The sequence below is a fragment of the Periplaneta americana genome, chromosome 7 (assembly GCF_040183065.1).
Source record: "Periplaneta americana isolate PAMFEO1 chromosome 7, P.americana_PAMFEO1_priV1, whole genome shotgun sequence".
Lineage (NCBI taxonomy): Eukaryota > Metazoa > Arthropoda > Insecta > Blattodea > Blattidae > Periplaneta > Periplaneta americana.
In genome coordinates this window covers 136,882,245-136,903,969 of record NC_091123.1, presented here as the reverse complement: position 1 = coordinate 136,903,969, position 21,725 = coordinate 136,882,245, and the positions used below count along the sequence as shown (strand labels likewise).

At 34.7% G+C, this 21,725-nt stretch overlaps 1 protein-coding gene across 1 annotated transcript in view; it reads right to left on the bottom strand.

The window, feature by feature from the left end:
* Positions 1-9,387, bottom strand: part of LOC138702797 (uncharacterized) — a 142,849-nt gene extending 133,462 nt beyond the window's left edge. The window contains exons 1-2 of the mRNA XM_069830095.1: positions 9,306-9,387; positions 5,986-5,995 (exon numbers count right to left, since the gene is read on the bottom strand). Of these exons, the coding sequence (XP_069686196.1) occupies positions 5,986-5,995; positions 9,306-9,387 (92 nt within the window). The remainder of the gene's footprint in view (positions 1-5,985; positions 5,996-9,305) is intronic.
* Positions 9,388-21,725: the final 12,338 nt, after the last annotated feature.

The following is a 21,725-nucleotide window of genomic DNA, read 5'->3' as shown; positions in this document are numbered from 1 at the left end:
AGGGGTCACAAACCCATGAAAATTAGTCATATTTACTTGGAAAATAAATTTCAAATTGTGACAGAGTTTCGAGATGCAAACATGTCATTGCATAATTTTTTTCCAATAATGTAACCATTTTCAACCAAAGAAGACTCCAGGGTTGGAAATAGTGAAAAAAATCCTCTGTTTTACAGAACTGACCCGTAAACCAAGTTTCCTCGAACACTATTTTCTCATGCGCATTGAGAACAGTCAAAGAATTACCTTGTAGACAGAGATTTAGTTCGTTAAGTTTTGAGAATACATCTGGAAGATATGCCAATGTACTTAGCCAAATGTCATCAACTGATGTGCAGCGAAAAGATGGCAAGAAACACCACGTTCATAGTGCTTTAAATCCCTCTTTTGTTGCTGAGAGTAGAGTGGAAATTAGGTAGACAGGTTGGGTAATAAATTTCATAAAATGTCAGTACTGGGAGAAAAAGTGAAAGGTGATTGTCATGTGTAATTTCCAAACTCTGAGATTTTCAGCTATAGTGTGATATGCAATTCGTTAGAATTTTATTTTTTCTTCTTTACTTTTTGAAGGGCCATAAAAGCAGACCTCGGGGACCACAGGTGGTCTGCAGACCATAGTTTGAGAAATGCTGCTGTGCGTAATACTGAGTGTTTATCCTGCGACAGTATTCTACAAAGTATGATGGTGATGGTAGTAGTAGTAGTAGTATTATAGTAGTAGGGTGGTGGTGGCGATGGTGGTGGTGGTGGTGGTGGTGGTGGTGGTGGTGGTGGTATAAAAATATTATTTGCGTTCACTAAATGTTTGTCTACATATTCCTCGTCATGGAGAGGTTTATGAAGTTCTTTTTCCGGTCATTCCACAGGAATTTTCGGGTTTTCACTTCTTAAATGAGAACTTCTTTCTCATTTCTTGACAATTCATACATGCAATTGTGACCGGCACTACTAAAATCTCAAACAAGAGTGTGAGGCCAGTGGCGTGTAGTGTTGTCCTTGAACCAACTTCCCCTCCAAAATGCTGCTCCGCTCACACTATGGCCACCTGCATTTGCTAATATGCATTTGTGATTCATCCACACCGTCATTCAACGCACAGCACCACTTGCCGCTTGCACTGTGGCCGAAGCCTTATACCGAATTTTGCACACCTCTGCTCCCTATTACTTATTTGTTCGATTCCACAATCTTTCTCACGATCACAACTTAAATACTCGGTCACAACATAACACGCTAGAAATTCCACTCCACACATCATCTCTGTATTCATCTTTCACTGTTGCTACTTCTCATCATTGGAATTCTCTGCTGCCTGAAGTCAAGGGCTGCCGAACTTTAATTTCCTTTAAATGTAAATTAGAAGAATATCTTATGATGAGCTGCCAGACCTACAGTAACATGTTGCACATATTTAATGTAATGCATTCCACTGTGTTTATATTTTTTTCTTATTTTTATTATGTAATCATGTAAATCGTGTTTATTTATCATTTAACATCAATATATATTCTACTGTGTTGTTTATTATTATTTTTTTATTGTGTACATTTTATTCATTTGTCGGTTTCTGGTTTAATTATGTGAATCATACATACTTGTAATGTAATACTAATATGTATTCCAATGTGTTTATTATTATTATTTTTATTGAATTACAAGCTTCTAATTTTATGTATTCGTATTTGATTCTAACAACATTAATACATATTCCACTGTGTTTATTTTTTATTTCATTAGGTAAATTTTTATCTACCTACCTCTTTTGATCTCATGATATAAATCGTACGGTATCCATTTGTAATTTCTTAAATCCGATTCAGTTGTATGTTCAACTATGTAAGTAAGTTTTAATCCTGGTTGAATGTAAGAGAAGACCATATGGCTTAACTCTGCCAGGTTAAATAAAGCCATTATTATTATTATTATTATTATTATTATTATTATTATTATTATTATTATTAGCATATTATTAATTGGATAATAACATACAGTATAACCATTACAGTTTTATTTAAATAAGTTGTTACTTGTGGTAGTGAATATCTCTCTTCATCATTATAGACAGCTTATATTTTTATAATCCTCCACATCAGTATCCATCTAGCTCTCTCTTTCGCCCCTTACAAACATGCAGTACAAACACATTTTACAAGCAACAATAATGTTGCTTTTTTTAACTTCCAACTGGATATTTTATAGTGCTTGGAAGGGAAATACAGAACATTAATAAGTAACACAACTCAAAATTTAATTTTTATATTGGTACTTTTTATATATATATATATTTGCCAATGCATCATTTCGTTCTAATAATGTATTTAATGTACAGTTTCCCTAGAAAAGGATGAGACAATTGAATATTCCTAAGTCTCAGATGTAAGACACTGCGCATGATCAGAGACCAGAGCACTGATACACAAGATAACGAATATTGAGTTACTTAAATTCAGGCTATTTGGTTTGTTACTAGCATCGTTCCGAAATTCACTTAAAAAACTACAAAAAATATTATAATATTACGTAAATCATCATCATCATCATCATCATCATCATCATCATCATCATCTTCCTAACAAGTATTAGGCCAAGTGGCCTGTTACGGTCTCAAACTAGAATTTTCAACCCATCTCTTCTTTGGACGGGCTAGAGATCTTTTGCCATATGGATGGTAATGAAGCAGTGCTTTTGGAATTCTGCATCGATTCATTCGTTCGAGATGACCCTTCCACTGAAGTTGATATTTGCTGATGAACTGCATAATGGGTTCTATTTGAAGTTATTGCATTAGGTCCTCATTTTTTTTATGATCCCAGCGAGTATATCCAGCTGTTGCTCTCATAAACCTCATCTCACTTGTTGTTATTCTACTGACATCTTTATTCTTCACAGTCCACGCTTCGCTACCATAGCTTAATACTGGCTGTGCTAAGGTTTTGTACAAGCCTATTCTTGTGTGTCTTTGTACTAGTGAAGGTTTCATGATTTTATTAATGATCCCCATTGTTTTATTATATTTACATATTTTTTCAGCAATATCTACTTCATCATAAGGTGATAGTGTATAGCCAAGATAAGTGAAGGTATTTACTCTTTCTATTATTTTATTATTCAAACAGATTTTGCTTGGTACAGGGAATTTCCCACAAAATGACATGATTTTCGATTTTTCAATATTAATTTCCATGTTATATTTTTCACTGACCTTATTTAAATTGTGTACTGAATATTGTAAATCATCTTCAGTTGATGCCATGAGAACTAAATCATCAGCGAAAAGTAAAGCATCAAGCTGCAAATTTCGATTAATTGGAATAAATCCATGTCGTGTCTGTCGCCAATCTTGAATGATTCTATTTATATATATAATAAACAGAAGTGGTGAAAGGCCACAGCCTTGTCGTACGCCACTGTGAAAGTTTATTATTGCTTCGAATTGCTATGATGGTTGTTTTATATATACCGTATTGTAAATATTTTGTATAATCTGTTGAGGTACTTGATCATCCGCCAAAATCTGAAGTAATTTATTCCGATTGACTTTATCAAAAGCCTTTTTAAAGTCAATGAATGCCATATGCGTTTCTAGATTAAATTCTCTATGTTTCTCAACCAGTAATTTCAATGCAAAATATCCATCACAACAGGATCTTCTCGACGAAAACCATTTTGTTCCTCACTGATAATATTGTCGTAATGCTTATTGAGTTTGTTTTTCAAAATATTTGCAGTAAATTTTATATCCTGCATTCAATAAACTTATTCCTCTATAATTATCTGTAATTTTCAAATCTCCTCTCTTGTGTATAGGGATTACAATAGATTTAGTCCAGCTTTCTGGAAATCCTTGTCCCTCCCATATCAAATTTAACAATCTCAAAAATCTTTGTAGAAATTTATGGCTAACATATTTAAATAATTCACTATTTATTAAATCTTCTCCTGGAGATTTATTGTTTTTCAATTTAGCCAAGGCTCTTTGTAGTTCATCCATAGAAATTGACTCCATTAAAGGATTAGTTGAAAATGGAAGCATGAGAGATTGTGTTGATTTAGACCATAGTTGTTGAAAATACTGTAACCAATTGTCCTGAGAAATAACATTTATTCTTAGATTATCTTTTATTACGTAAATACCGGTAAAAGATAAATATATACATAAATCGTGTAGTTAAATCGACAATGGACCTTCATGACTAGATCGACACTCCGCACAGAAAGGAAAGTCTTTGTGTTGTTGCAATAGCTCAGACGCTAAGACTTCCGTGTGTTGTGTAGGAGAGAGCGAGTTCGATTCTTAGTCTACATCAACGATTTTTTTTGTCTAAATAACGTTGAAATAGCTAAGTAACGTTGAAATAGAGTTTTACAAAGTCCTCAGATTAAGTGTTAATGATCACAGACAATACAAAATTACAAGTTATAATATTATAAACGTTAATCTAATGAATGCATTTATATACACACATATACAATGTAAATGCATATATATTAAAAACTAACAATTAAAATTAAAGTAAAAAATATTCCTAAGCCACATAGACAAACTTTTACAAAGGTTTAGAGTCCTTAGGCTATGTCATTTGTTGAGTAATTATTACAATATTTTATTAGTAGCTTTCCCATATGTGTAATAAATGCACTCGCACAAAACAATTTTTGTTAAAAGTGTGGCTTTGTATTATTTCATTCTCACCCCTTCAGTTGATTTTAACTATTTTATCTACGTGTTTGCAATAGTGTTTAATTTAATGTGCTTTCAACTTTATTCATGTTATGATTGAATGAAAAAGCACTGTTGCAGTTATTGACTAATTACATATTATATTAATACTAATTATTAAATGCATCTGTTAAGTAACTAATTACAGTATCTTTTGCAAAATCTTGAATGTTTAAGTTGTCAATAATATTTCTGTACTATATACTATAAGACGTTAAAAGAATTTGCAATAGATTTGGGATCCTCTACTTTATATTCACTGGTTTCAATGAAAAAATATTTTCTTTCTTAGGATATCTACAAGTTCAACTTTAATAATATTCCGAATAGCTTTAATTGCATTATCTGAATTTTATACTTTTCTATTCAAATGTATTCTATTTCCCTCTCTCATAATTGAAAAAGAGAAGGATAGCCACCTATGCCCACCGACGCCATCGAAATCGAGACGAATTGTGGGATTAAGTTGTTGACACCTGGGAAGATCTTGCCGGAGATTAGAACTTATTCCACAATCTCGTGACATCCATGCTGGACTGACTTAGAGCTGTAATAGAAGCTGATGGCATGTCAACAAGATTTTAAGTTAATAGGTCTCTTTTTGTTTCTTATGATTTTTGTTTGAGGAAGAATACTTTTAACTTCCAAGATTTATTTTTTTTGACGAGGTTCAGCCCACTTGTAAGACCCAGAAATTGGGCATAAATTATTTATATTTTTCGACAAATTAGACAGTCGAGGAACTCTGAAGAAATTAATTACATCTCAATAAAAAAAAAAAGTTTTACCTGGGATCGAACACGAGACATTTCGGTTAAGCAATGGAACCGACATGCTACTATATGACCTACCAAGACAAGACAGTGACAGCAGCAGTCCAGAATGTAGATCCCTTAGCAGGCATTTGCCATTCGGTACAGTGAAGCAATGATATTTTGTGACCCGAGCTATGTTGTGAAATCGTGGCCTTAAATGGCTGTCTTCTTCGTGATCCTTATTCTGGTCCTTGTCCTTGTTGTGGTCCTTGTAACAATTCTTGTTGTATTTGTCATGAAACTTATCGTTACGTCGATATCGAGTGAACAGTGCTGTAACTTCCGACGAACAAGAGTCGTCTCATTCCTTTTAAGGGTAACTGTACATATCGTTCACTTAAAGTTACTGTGATGGAAGAGAAGATTATTTTCATGTTAGGATGTTACTGTTCATAACAAATCCTGTATCTGAAAAGTCGTAGTTCTGTATACGCAAAAGGGGTAGCTTACCTGTGCAGAGCTGTAGTTTAGCTCCACATCAGAACAGAACAACATAATATACGTACAGCATAACTGTACAGGCCTGGCTGATATGACGACACAACTTATCCTACTTTCGTAATTCAAGGTCAAGAATTAACTCAACCCAAACCCAGCCCCTGCTCATCTCCACTTTCATTCCAGTGCAAAAGCCTCCTATACGCGGTGTGACATAAAGTAAATTAAATTATTTTCTTAAATTCTGCTCATTTTTTAATCAGTAAATATTTGCTCAAATTAAATTTGAGTGTGTGTAATCGCGAGACAATAAATTAATATAAAATTCTGGAGCAGGACAATAAAGATAATTACAAATATTATTTAGACTTTACTGCTTTAAGTTAAGAATGACATTTGAACCAAAAAACCACAGCCATGGTAGAAAGACTGTACTAGAGCCTTAGACCTGCGTAAAATAAATAGGCCTACCATACATTTGAGTTTTTAGGCTTTCATGGTCACTGTGAGCAGAATTAGGTGCTTTTGGGTATTCCACCCTGTCCTGGAAGTTGACATTTTCAACATTTCGGAAATACATACAGGTTCCATCATCAGGGCAGATAGGTAAGACGAGAAGGGTTGCTTACTTTGTTGGGTCGTTATGCCAGGCTCAGTTGACTGGGTTAGCCTGGTATAATGAGCCCAACCAGTGGCGGCTCGTGAACTTGTGGATTGGGGGAGCTGCAGTAGATTTTGGTACATACAAATTTCACTTCTTGATATCATTACTAATAAGTATAGGACAAAAATAAATTCACTACATAACGAAAAATCAAAACTTCCTGACTTAGTTGGGAGATGTCTGTGGCATCATTTGCCATAATCACTAAAAAAAAACTGATACCATCGATTTCAGTCTGAATTTCAAATCGGCAGACACTCAACATGCAATCTACCAGTTGATCCTGAATTGTTTTAGAATTACCTTTAAACAGTGGCATGTTCCAAATGATTTTTGAGAGACTCGTTTAGATTACTCACGAAATACACCAGAGTTCTTCAAATCGTTTTTTCATCATGTTCCCTAAGGGGAAGTTCATATTGGCCACAAAATTTGATACAATCAATATTTTTTTAAATAATTTCACGATTTTTTCTCATTTCTTGATTATGTCTGAGAATGTTTGTTCTGTTCATTTCACTTAATTGCGCAGCAATATTAGTTTTTCCTAACATAGCCAATGAAACAACATTTTTCAGGTGAGACTGCGAAGTTTCGTGCTTTTTAATTTTTAGGGGCAAATGTCCTAAATCTGTCACACCACTCCTAGTCTATGCAGTATCATCACCGAAGAGGAGGCAAGGAAAACAAAATACAGAATTTTTTTTTGTTCACATCCATGTAACCACAAATGCTTAGCGTAAATTTCATTGTTATACTTCCTTACATATCGTCGGTTTCTTGGTAAAAGTGACCAAGTCCAAAAAATTGAAAATTGTTGGGAAAAGGCATTTAAAGGTTTCATGATCCATCCAAAGATAAATGTGCTTCTTTAGATGTTAGTAACAAGTAATTTTGAAGGTAAATGTGCTATATTATTAGTTTTTAATATATAATTATGTCTTAAATTTTCATAAAGGTTGGATGCCTTGGAATGTGACTTGGTCACTTTTACCAAGAAACCGACGATATATGCACTATTTCGGCTGGATGAAGCTTGAGTAAGATTTAAGTCGGGTAACGGACGACCCTGTAATTTCACTTCATTACATCAATCTTTTCTCTGCGAGGGAAAGTTGAGAAAAATAAAATTAATATTCTGTAATTCACACACTCTCATGCTTGCACATTTGCACTGGTTAAGTTACGGTACTAAGACGTCACACCAAATCAACACTCAGATATATTGATGGTCAACAATGTTCTGGAACTGGAAAAGAAGTCTCTTTCGTATTTTACGTGCTATATCAAAAGGATTCTAATCGTGCAGTCATTTTGAGTTAAGGCAAATCCTAAGGTTCTACTGGAGACTGGATATATACGTAACAATAAGGCAAAAAAGAATATTAATTTCGTTATATTAACTCGATAAGATTCTACAACAGTAAGTATGTGAAGAGAAAATAAAAATGTTGTCATTAAGTTTCAAGGAAATAGAGAATCCATTTGAAGTAGCATTACAATAGCGACGTGGGAGTGGAGGAAAGATCTTCCCTTACGGCCTGGCTCTGCAAGCCACTGCAGCGAAATATGGGTTTTAACAGGGCAGTTTCCCTCTGCTTCCCTTCACCTCTCTACCCCCTGACCAAGCAAGACACACTCTCTATGAGCTGCCCACCCTGCAGATCCCAGGACGACTTTGAATGCAGTGTCAATTCCAATACAGTCAACGTGCAAAAAGATTATGCATAAGATAATAGTATATATTCCCGGCCAGATGAAATATAAAGCAATTTACCATTGAAAGCTGTAACAATTCTTCTACAAATTAAAACAAATATTATTATTTTCCTGTCAAAGCAGGGAGTGCTGCAGCTCCGCAGCTCTTATGGACGAGCCGCCCCTGAGCCCAACCTATCTGCCATGATGTTGAAACCTGTATCTAGTTCTGCAATGTTGCAAATGTAAAGTTCCAGGACACAATGAAATACTAAAAAGCCTAATTCTGGACAGCTCATAAATTAAAAGGCAAACTAAATATAAGCTTATTTCGTAACACCACTGAAATATTTTATTATATTCATTTCATCAGCATTTATTATATTTATTTCATCAGCATTTTAAACACCTTAAAAATAGAATGCTCAGAGAGATGAATAAATACAAGACATTCACCAAAGCACATTGATACTGCCCGCAGTGCAAACAAGGGGCTTATAATGCCGACATCATATTGAATGAGCAATGCAAAGCACGTTGGCTTATTTGAGTCCCATTTGTCCGTGTCTGTTAGATGGCATGATCACAAGAAAAGAAATAGGAGACAAGAGTCGGACTAAATAAATCTTCCATTGGTCTCCAGCTCGGACTGAGTGCTGCAAAATAATAAATGTCTTCACAGGTAGAAGAACAATACACATTTCGATAGTTTCTGCACATTATGGCATCATTGTGAATGAGTAGCAGCTCGTGCCCGAAGCAGTAGGTGAAGCACAAAATTGTTGCAAGGTTTTCAAAGCTCATGTAGCTAGTTGCATTGATAATAATCGAAACTCTATGCAACTAAAGTAATTCCCTCCCATAAATTTCCATTATATTCAATCGTGGAAAGTGATTTCATTGTATTTATTTCTGCCAGCTAACAGTGCACTTAACGGTATATGTAAATTAAGATATGCTTATTGCTTACCTATCTTTTGTACACTAAGTTGATTCCCCATTTCTTCAGGGCTGCGAACAACATTTTCATGGAAGGGCTGTGATTCAGTCATCTTGTCCAACATATCTTTTTGGAGTGAAATATTCCCTAACCCTGACAGTCTCTTCTGTGACGTTGAGTTTCTCTGTTGTGTTTTTATTCGTTTTAAACATGAGGAGCTCCTCTCGACGGATACGCAAGTAGATGGTAGTATTAAAATGAGGGAATATAACTTATACACTTCTCCAAATACATCTTTGCTGACATCGTTGTCACGAAGAAGTCTAGCACTTTCTTAACTGGTATATTCCTTTATTCACTGCTCTAGTACAAAAGTTCAAGTTTAGTTTTTAGAACCTACGTCTTTTTTTTTTTTTTTAATATGCTGAAATAGCTAGCTTATAGAGAAGAAAACGGATCATGTGGGAAGTTTCTACTATAAGTGTCAAATTTGGAAGTATCAGCCAGGCTGACGAAACAAAGTTATACATCTTGATTACACAACTTTTAACACTATATCACTTCGGAAAACGTATTATGTGTCTTTCTCGTGTTAAATTTACATTACTTCGTTATCATGTTTCAGCCTGTTATCGGCCATCTTCAGAGCTGGTTGTTGCTAGTCTTGGCGCCCTTTCCTGTGGGGGTGTGTTTGTATAGTGTAATGTAAACTGCAACACCTGCAAGAACTTCTACATAAGACAGACAGGCAGATCATTTCAAACATGTTACAAAGAACACATCACAGCCATAACAAAACTACAAAACACTTCCACATATGCAGAACACATCATAAATGGTAACCACACCTACAGGTTAACCAAAAAGCCAGAAACTAAACACACTAAAACAATACGAAATATATAGGCACACAAAAACACATCCAAATGAAATTCTCAACACACAACTCAATTTCAGAACACACTCTTTGACTCCACATTACACAACACAAACACACCCCCAGAGGAAACACAAACAAAAGGTGCCAAGACCAGCTACAACCAGTTCTGAAGATGGCCGAGAACAGGCTGAAACATGTTAACGAGGTAATGTAAATTTAACACGAGAAAGACACATAATACGTTTTCTGAAGAAACAAAGTTTTTCTAAATCCCCAAATCTTTTATCAATCTGCATGATGATGTCAATGATCTCAAAGAACAATATCTTGTAATTACGAACATGTTCTACATCACTTTTTCCAATATATAGCAGCAGTCTGTACTTCCTCCCTGAGAATTCACTTCTACTTTTCTCTACGTTCAAAATTCTAGTATGATGCAGTATCTGAAATTTCCACGATTAAGCGAAGAAATGCTTTCGTCATGGCTCTGAAATGATAATTCCTGCTTGCTTAAATACAAAGCAGTGTTGATGGCTGACCACATAACATGTCTGTTTAAACTAACATTTTCAATATATTGCACTAACAATAGCCTAGCATTTTCTTTTAGAACATTCCCAATAGTGTTCATATTCTTCTATAAATGTTTGAACTGCAGCATGCACTTTAAGTGTTCTGCCGAATTTTCATGTTTTTGTAGAGCATGACTAACATTATTTTAGAAACTCACTGAATCCGGTTTCATTCCACATATGTTTTTTAACTCCAAGTAGTAGGCATGACTAACAAAATAGTATTTCAATGTAGTGGCTCCCACACAACCACTCACTGATGCTTGCAGTACCATGAAGTTTTAAAATTAAGTTCGTATGTTTTGCCAGCTTGTGAGTTTAACTTTTTACAGTCTATGTCTAAAATTGGTTGAGTTCTGTCTAGAAACAATAGATAACTCTTATCCTGCTCACACAAGCGATTAAACGAGGTTTGAATTAATGTACAAACTGTGTTATTGAACGGATTCATTTTCGCATTGCAACATAATAATACAAAAACTTATATAATAGGTCCTAACACACTTATTAGAAATTCATTAAAAACTGAAACGCACTTAATGTCTTCACCTAATAAAGTAATAAGTAAAATAAATTATATTTTAAAAATTATTACAACTGAATAGCAAGAGTTGAGAACCGACACAAAACATGACGAAAAACAGATTGAGGTACTGAGGAAAAGCAAAAATTCATTCATAACTTGCACTAACAAGGCTGTGTTCAGAATATCAAACTTTCTTTCCATTGCTTTCATAGTAGCCTATTAATTTTTAGTGGAATTTTTTATGAGGTACAGTAAAATTGTAGCCAGAAGAATAAAAAATGAAAGGAATGAAGACAGCAGCACAAAAATTAAAACCCTAAAACATAATAGGACCTATATAGAAAGAAGACTTGACAAAGCAGAATTTTAAGGAAAGAATTTTCTTTAGGATGAGCCATGTTGCTGGACAGATAAGTAGTCATAAATCTCCGTGTCACCTATTATAGAAAGTGCATTGACTGGGCCAAAGACCAAATACATGTTCGTCACGGCAACACCCAATAAAACTTTTCGCGATTGACATGGTTAAGTGCATGATCAAGGAGGCTGAACAGTTATCTTCCGTGCTGCTTTCAAATGACAGAGTGGCTCGTCGCATTCAAAACATGATACCTTATGTCAAGAAAGAATACAGTAAAACCGTTGGCTCAGATCATGTCAATTTGCACTTCAGATAGACGAGTCAAGTAATGTAGCAGAGCTGGCAGTTGTAGTAATGTTTGCCTGTTACCGGTACCATTATGAAGATACTATTGAAGAAGATATGCTATTATGTAAACTGCTGCCCGCTAATGCAACAGGATCTGAAAGTTTTTAGACATGTTAGTGAGTACTTGGCAGAAAATCATATACCCTGGGACAATATTGTGTTCATGTCTGCACGGATGGTGCAAAGGCAATGGTTGGGAAAACAACTGGTGCAGTACCGCACATAAAGTCAGTTAAAAAAATTGCAAAAGCAGTCATTGTATTTTGCACAGTCAAGCTTTGGCCACATCAAAAATGCCACTTTCCCTCAAAAATGTTCTTAATGAAGCAGTAAAAATCGTTAATTTTATCAAATCCAGACCACTAAATTCAAGACTCTTCAAAATCATTTGTGAGGACATGGTAAGCCTTCATAAATCTCGTCTCCCTGAGTAGCGCAGTTGGTATAGTGCTGGCCTTCTGTGCCCGATGTTGCGGATTCGATCCCGGCCCAGGTCGATGGCATTTAAGTGTGCTTAAATGCGACAGGCTCATGTCACTAGATTTAGTGGCATGTAAAAGAACTCCTGCGGGACAAAATTCTGGCACACTGGCGACGCTGATATAACCTCGGCAGTTGCGAGCGCCGTTGAATAAACCATAATTTTTCATATAGGCCTATCTCTACTTCTCCATACAGAAGTGAGATGTCTTTCTCGCAGAAAAGCTTTAAGTAGACTCTTCGAACATAGGGCTGAGGTGATGACTTTCTTAATTGATCACCATTTCGAGTTGGACGATCGTTTGAGTGACAAACAATGGCTCTTGAGACTTGCCTATTTAGCTGACATTTTTGTCAAAATGAACGAAGTAAATGTGTCATTGCAGGGGGAAAATGCTAATATATTCACTGCAGCAGATAGAATCATGGCTTTCAAGAGAAAATTCTAGTTCTGGATGAGAAGTCTAGCCGGCCGTGAATTTGAGAGCTTCCCTGCTTTGAAAGATTTCCTTGAGGAGAACGAAGAAACTCTCCTAGAACTTGATGAATTAATTGAAGAATTTGTAAAGCATTTGGAGGATATGCGCCATACTGTAGAGCAGTAATTTCTAAAACAGAAAAACTGAAAACAATTCTCAAAACTTGTGGATCAAAAATCCATTTGACATCAAAGAAAAACCTTCTTCCGTCGCTTCTGAAGAATACGAAGCGTTACTGGAATTGACGTCTGATTCATTCTTGCATCCTCACCTTAAGAATCTCCTTATGATTGATTTTTAGCACAGCCTGAGAAGAGAGTATTCAGTGTTATCAAAGAAAGCTATTACAATTCTACTTCCTTTTGTAAGTACTTACCTAGGCTATATGAAACTGGGTTTTCTATGTGTACGTGTATCAAAACTAAATACCGAAACAGACTGCTTACAGAACCAGACATGAGACTTCAGCTTTCCAACAGTAAACCCGATATTAAAGAAATATGCAGGCGTAAACAACAAAAACACTCGTCCCACTGATCTATTTCAAACAGGTGTTCTTTCTGAAAAAAAAGATTAAGTGCCTGAAATTTAGTGTGAATTACAAACAGTGTTAACAATGCAAGTGGACAATTTCATTTATGCTTGTTATATATTTACTGATCTCTATAACAGTAGCAAATATATTTCAGAAAAAATTATAATTTTTAAATACGAGTATGTATAATGTGTGAGTTCAAAAAAACATGTTTAATGTTAGTGGTAAAAATAAGCCAGGATTACTAATCTTTGTAATAACAACAAATACAGTTCAACAACATTATTTATAGGCCTAATTTTTAAATATGTATAACATGTGACATCATATGTAATGTTAGTGGTAAAAATACATTTGGTAATTTTATATTTGTCTGTAATATATATATTATATATACACACATCACTAATATTCCGCTGGGTTCCACAGTTTAATTTTGGATTTAAAAGGATTCCATGAGTAGAAAAGTTTGAGAAACGCTGCTCTACATCATAGTAATTGTTCAAATGAATCTAAGATATGGACGGAGAATACTCCGTTCTGAATGTATTTGGAGGCCACAGCCCCTACTAATATAGTAACAGTTCACTATCACTGAGTTAAACAGATGTAACACCACAAAAGGACACACACACACACACTAAAAGCACTGGTTGTAAACTTAAAGAGCGCGAACATTGTACGTCCTAACACAACTGAAGCTCGACCCGTACTGACTTTTGTTTATGTTATTTTGTTTCCAAGGTTACCAACAAACTAATTTACAGAAATGCCAACACACTTATTTTCCCAATAGTTGAAATAAAATACCAGTATGAACATTGCCCGCTATATTCAAATTATAGAGTATGTCTAGAGATGACATCAGTCAGCTTGGGAGCCATTTAATTAGCAAAATAGCGTGAACGCGTTCTTTTAAATGATCACGTGACAGCTTTAAATGGCCACTAGGACGAAAATTAAACTAGATTTAGATTCTAGAGAGATTATACTTAATTAATAATATAAAAACAAAAAATCATACTTTTTTAAGATTTTGGTCAATTTTCACCTATGCATTCCCTTAAGTAAAAACATTATAGCTTTAAAACATAAAAACAAAAAAACTGACAGTGTTATCTCAATTAGTAGCAGCAGCAGCAGCAGCATGCGTGCATGTCTCGTAACTTACATATGTATTCACCATAAATTTTCACACAGAATGAATTCTGAATAGACAAAATCTTTCTACTTATATATTTTTATTATCCACAATGTCAAAACACCTCTGATTGAGGTTCTGGCTGATATGTACATCTATTATCAGACAGTACATCTCACTTGATGATAGGTGTCAGAGGAAGAACAATAATTATTGTATATATTTTAAGTCTGATTAGTGAAATATGTTACTAGTCAATGATGTATGAAATGAAGAAGGAAAGGAACTGGCCACCCTACCCCATTATGTCATAGCTTCGTTACCTTATGAGTGTTACCTTATTGGTGTCACTTATGAGGCTCCAACCTGTCTTCGGACAGTTGACTAAACTGACAACAATGTAATAAAATTCAAATTAATTCTCCAGAAAAACATCAAAGGAGGTGCATCTCTCTTTCTCTTCACTACTAAATACCAACATAATACGTGAGAGATCCAGAACGAATTACTAGGAAAATGGTCCGTTTCCCTAGTATTGCGTCCTGAACTGCCTGTCTGTTTAACAAGAAGGGAGCAAAGGCAGATGTGCCTTCTTCGGTGTAAAGAATTACCAAATTCATTTCCTGTCATCAGTACATTTCAAAACCATGTACGAAGTATCAAGGCATATAACCTCAATAGGTCTAATTTATCCAAAAGTTGATTATTTGTATGTTTACAGCAAAACTCACTACTTTCTTTTACAAAACTTTCTTTTAAGTAGCTTACAAACTCTTTTTAACATATCAAGAATAAATAAAAGATATAAATGCAATTTCAGTTCATTACACTTTGGACTATAAGCTATCTCCATACTAGTCGGATGATCGTTCACCTCTGCCAGCAGTCGGCTTTGATCCTCTACAGGCTGTTTATTAATATTTATTAATTTTTAAACTTGAAGCTCACATTGTAAATAAACAATACGAGGGGCACAAATGACATTCTAAAAACCAACATACAGATGAAACCATTTTCAATGTAAAAAATATTCACAGTTTAAAACGTACTATTGCACTACACAATGAAAACTCAGAAAGAACAATGAGAAAGAATAGCCCTAAAAGAACCAACCAAACAATGAATTCACATATTTAATTATATTTTACAAGTTGTCCAAAATATGGTCAGTAAGAAGAATGTGTACTTCAATATATCACTAGCACCATACAAAGACTGCACTATAGCACAAACATCAAAGTGAAAGTGCCACAGAACAATAACAAGCATATCTCCTTTCACCTATTCTTTTTAATAATTCTATTCATGAAGTCACAAGGGAATTGTATAGGCCTACAGACAAGGAGATTTATACCAAAAGAATTCTTAAGCATACTTATGGCTTTTAGAGAACCTTGCAGTTCATTACCACCCTCACATAAGCTCGCCATCGGTCTCTATCCTGAGCAAGATTAATCCAGTCTCTATCATATCCCATCTCCCACAAATCCATTTTAATATTCTCTCATCTACGTCTCGGCCTCCCCAAAGGTCTCTTTCTCTCCAGCCTCCCAATTAACAGTCTATATGCATTCTGGATTCGCCTATATGTGCTACATGTCATGCCAATCTCAAACGTCTGGATTTAATGGTGAAGAATACAATGTGTGCAATGTGTAACTTTCTCCATTCTCCTGTAACTTCATCCCTCTTAGCCCCAAATATTTTCCTAAGCACCTTATTCTCAAACACCCTTAACCTCAAAGTGAGAGTCCAAATTTCACAACCATACAGAACAACCGGTAATATAACTGTTTCATAAATTTTAACTTTCAGCTTTTTTGGAAGCAGACTGGATGACAAAAGCTTCCCAACTGAATAATAATAATTTCCGATATTTATTCTGCATTTCGTTTCCTCCCGAGTGTCATTTATATTTGATACTGCTGCTCCAAGATATTTGAATTCTTCTACCTCTTCAATTTTTATATTTCCATTTGATACTATGTTCTGGTCACGAGACATAATCATATACTTTGTCTTTTCGGGATTTACTTCCAAACTTATCTCTTTACTTGCTTCAAGTAAAATTCCTGTGTTTTTCCTAATAGTTTGTGGGTTTTCTCCTAACATATTCACGTCATCCACATAGACAAGCAGATGATATTATATAGTGATTAAAACATATAGTTGTCGCATTACATAGAATATCCGTCCTGGGAAAATGACACTGTTCTGCTCTCGGAGGAGAAGGCCTTTTGAGGGCCAAACTAAAATCTCTGTTGCCGAAGTGGTTCTGTTGGAATGTCTTGTGCAGGTATCGAATCTCCGAAGAGAGACTTTCTTGGTCCGAATCCCCCTCACCCTGTGCAGAAAAGTCAACAGGACTGTTCGTTTATATGTCATTGATGGTGACTGGTTATATACTGGCTAGACATGGTCTCACAGCACTTGAATCTCTGAAGATGACAGAGCTAGTCATCGAAAGCTTGAAAGCAACAATCCAACTCACCTGGCTGAGAATCCGAGAAAGATTATTCCGTAAGTTGTTCTCTCTCAGTAAGGAACACGTGTGCCTATCTTCTATTTCTGAAAGTGTATATTTCCTACTTCTGCTGTGTTTATTTAATTTGTGCATAAAATACAGTGTTGTCGTGTCACACTTAATGCGAAGAATGTTCCCACGTGGGTGGGAGCAAGCCTGTAGAACACGAGGTAAAACATGACATTTTAGATCCGTAATCTTCGGCGTATTGCATTCACATAACTTTCATTAATTAATGACATGCACACAGTCATCATTTTATTTCATTAACCTGTGTTACAGTAGTTGCTGAAAGTGGTGTCCATTAGCATTCAGACATTCCCGATATCTTTTGATGAAATTTGAATGCACATGCAAAAGTTCTTCTTTCGTTATCCTTCTAATTTCTGTTATTATGTTGTCTTTCTTTCTTACCGCGTGCGATTATTATTATTATTATTATTATTATTATTATTATTATTATTATTATTATTATTATTATTATTTGTGGTGAACCTCTAAAAAATAGAGTCTATAGAAATATGCCAGAGATTATGGATCTAAAATGCCGCGTGTTAACCATTTTAATGGACAGCACATAATGAACAGTTAATCGAAAAAAAAAAAAACAGATAATACCGGTACTTATTATCAATTGTAATGGACATACATCTATCTGATGCCATTAAAATATTTTGAAAAGTCGGTTATTTCTTCTGCATTTTCCTACAACTAATTAATTTTTTTGTTGTATGTTCGTTTTAAGTTTATTAATCACTAAGAAATATACGAGCAAGTGGATTACTTAATTTACTTATAAATGGCTTTTAAGGAATCCGGAGGTTCATTGCCGCTCTCACATAACCCCATCATCAGTCCCTATCCTGAGCAAGATTAATCCATTCAATACCATCATATCCCACCTCCCTCAAATCCACTCTTAGATTATCCTCCCATCTATGTCTCGGCCTCCCCAAAGATATTTTTCCCTCCGGCCTCCCAACTAACCATACATATCCATCAACTCATTATTATATCTTCTTCACCAGTTGACACCATCATGAACCGCTTCCAATATCTTTCTCAAAGTCTTTCTTTCAAAAACTGCTAGCCTGTTGCACGTTTCAAAATTTAACGTTTAAGTTTCTGCACCATATAAAACAAGTGGTCTTATTAAGGTTTTATATATGTTCTTTTCTACCTTTTCAAAGAATAAATTTCCAATTTGTGTATTTCCATTTTGTACTATATTCCAGTCACGAGACATAAACATATATACTTTATCTTTTCGGGATTTACTTCCAAACCTATCTCTTTAGTATGAGCAGTATGAACAATTCAGGAACTAGAAAAGAGCAGTTTAAAACCACCACTCTATATCACTTAAAAAATCGCGTTCTTTCTTTTTGATGCAAATAACTCACAGTACAATTAGTTGGGATGGATAATGGATATTCTATTGTACTCTCCAATACAATCATAGTGAGCCTTAGTGCTCCCGACTGACTAAAGTTTGTGCTATCAATGAAGAAAAAAGAAGTTACAGTTAAGAGACAAATTCTCGATGACTAAAACCTTTACTACATTTCAAGCAAATCAGCAGCCACTTTTTTTTTTTTTTTTTTTTGTCTTTTAATTATTTCTGAAGCCACAGTTTCTATGCATTCCCGTTCCGTAATTCAGTACTCTGTTTCAGAGCTTTCTGTTGCAATAAATCGATTCCAAGAATTTTGTTTTCTTGGAGTATTTTCTGTGATATCTAAGGCATATCCAATACAGTCACATCATGATCTTCTGTCAAGCTGTGGGGAACAAACCGTGTACAATCTGGATAATTTTCCTTTACATGTTTGACATCAACTGGCAAGTGTGAGTTGTTACTACTTATAGTTTATATTGTCTTGTGTTTTTTATTGTGATTTCAAACCATTCCATTCTTCCTATAAAGGGACACTGGGACTGCATTGAGAAACTTTAAAAATGTTTTATCAATTGCTTTCAAATTCGTTGTGTTTCTTGTGTCTGTACATTTAAATGGTAGTAACAAATTTCATTAAGATTCGTTAGTTCCTTAGGTAATAATTTTCACTTATTTTAATTAAATTATGTATAAATTCAAAACATTCCTCACAGCTTCAGATTTGTTAATTGCATTTTTTAAATTACATCTCATGATAAGGAAAGCTGTGCATGGATTTTTAGATTTGAGTATTGGTTAATGAGATAAAAATTGTTAATAGAAATCATAATTTTTACTCAATAATATTCTTTGACTTTTTAAAGTTAAAAATCTATATCATGGAAAGTTTACAATGAAGAGCTGATTTCATGCACAACTTTGTGTATGGTACCCATTGGAGTATGCTGAAAAGTTTCATATAAATCAGAGCAAATAGAAGCCCCTAGGGACCTTCTATTGATCACAAACGTAGTTTTGAGAAAACACAATTTTTACTGGGTGTGACAATTTAAAAGACCTGCGCATAGCATTTTAAAAATGGCTCTCAGACCTTTAAAAATGACAGATCAAGGCTAAATATAGGACAGAATATTAAACAAATATATTTGCCTTTTTGGTAAAAAAAAAAAAAATTCGTCCAAATGTTTTAAGTACTAGATCACACAGTGCGGTAACTGAAACACTGGACTAGTGTTACGAGACATCAACTGGTGCTGTCATCTACCAGAGGTGAATATGAATCCAAAGAGAGATTGTTCTTAAAAGTGCTACACTGAAGGTCATCATAAACTGACACCATTTGAGAAGGAAATGTGTGAGAAGAACTATAGGTCTCGCGTGTGTGTGTGTGCGTGCGTGCGTGCGTGCGTGTGTTTTTTTTTAATTGAGAACATCAACTGCATGCCCCATTACACAGTAATATTATATGCATTATACTAAATAATTTACATGTGTAATTACAATATTATGCTACAATTTGGTTTTTCATAATATGAGAGTTGAATTTACACATCACCTTAACTAAATTTAATCCTATACTTATAAGATTGAAATTTCTATATATACGCTTGGGTAAATTTACATTTAAAATTACAATATTGTGTCATACTTTGCTTATAATAACTATTCTTGATGATTATCTTACATGTTTCCATAATATGAAAATAAAGTACATCTTATCTTAGTTAATTTTTATCATATAGCCTACCTAAAAACTTGAAATATTTATTTTATACCTAAAGTGAGCCATATGTACACTTTTATTATTTTTTCACCATTAGATTGTATTTGTTTGTAAGACCGACTACCTGAATTTTATATCTACTTAACCATCTCTTTTCTTATATTCTATATTTACAGTCTGTTTATCATATTATTTCATAATTTATTCCATTATTGTGTATCTACAAGTTAATTGAGTATATATATTTACAAAAATAAAATACATATTTATTTATTTTCTTACGCTTTTACGTAACAATTGTTACAAATTACTCCACTTTTTTTTTTTCTACTGTGGCAACTGTTATATATATGTATAAACAATCAAGACAAGTAATTTATCAACATATCAATAACAACCTCATAAAATTACTTACAAAAACACTCCCAAAATAATATACTTATGAAAAAATAAATAAATAAAAAATTATTGGATTAACAATATTTTCACCGTTACAATTACACATATATAAACACTAAATATAAACATTTACATAGAGATAAAAAATTTTACAGGAGAAAAAGTTCGTCCAAAGGGCTGGACTCCGGAAGAGTACCCAAAACGCTCATTGCATTTCCGCGTTGAATAGCAATACTTAAGCGTTGACACAGATAAGTAGTGCAACGGCGATCACCAGTAATGGCGATCAAAATTTGGCCGATTTGAGATACCAAAACTTTAGCGTCATGACTCCAAGGACCGAAGGTCTCCACAGCAAATGGGACAAAGATATAATTGTCTAAAAGATGAGCATATTTATTGACTTTCTTCTTCACGGCTAAGTCAGCAGCAGATGCTGCGTGTCTGGAGGTATTCGGTAAGTGAGATGGAGCTAGAGTGTCAACGCAAGTGGAGTCCCAAATTAAAGATTTTCCTCTAGACCATGGAATTAAGGTCAGACCATCGGGTCGTTTACCATCTGCGCGACTAATACCTGGTGGTTCCAAAAGAGACGGGATGCCACAAGAAGTCAGAGATCTTTTAATGATATCATTGAGTGATGTATGTCTTGGAATGCGACCCTTGCTCCTCGCACAGCTGAGTGCATGATGACCGTAAATATCAGCAATTCCCCCGCAAATACATTGGTGTGGCTGGCAGAGTTGACAACCAAGGCGTAAAGCTATTGCGATTTTAAAGGATGTACTATCTATTAGGGTGCCGATGTGAGGAGAAGGTAATGCGTGTAACCAAGCTCCAGACTCACTCTCTTGAAGAGCTAGGAGACGTGCAATGTCTTGTTCGGATGTGAAAGAAGAAAGGAGTGTACCTAAACTTTTTTGGGAAAGGATAACGTCCCACTGTTTTTGAAATTCAGGATGGGCAGGAGGATGAGTGGTTTGTGAGGAAGTATACCAACTTGTCAGAGCATCACGCACATGGCAGATTTCAGCTGCATCACTGTATAAAGGAAAGAGCGATTTGATGCAACGGAAAACT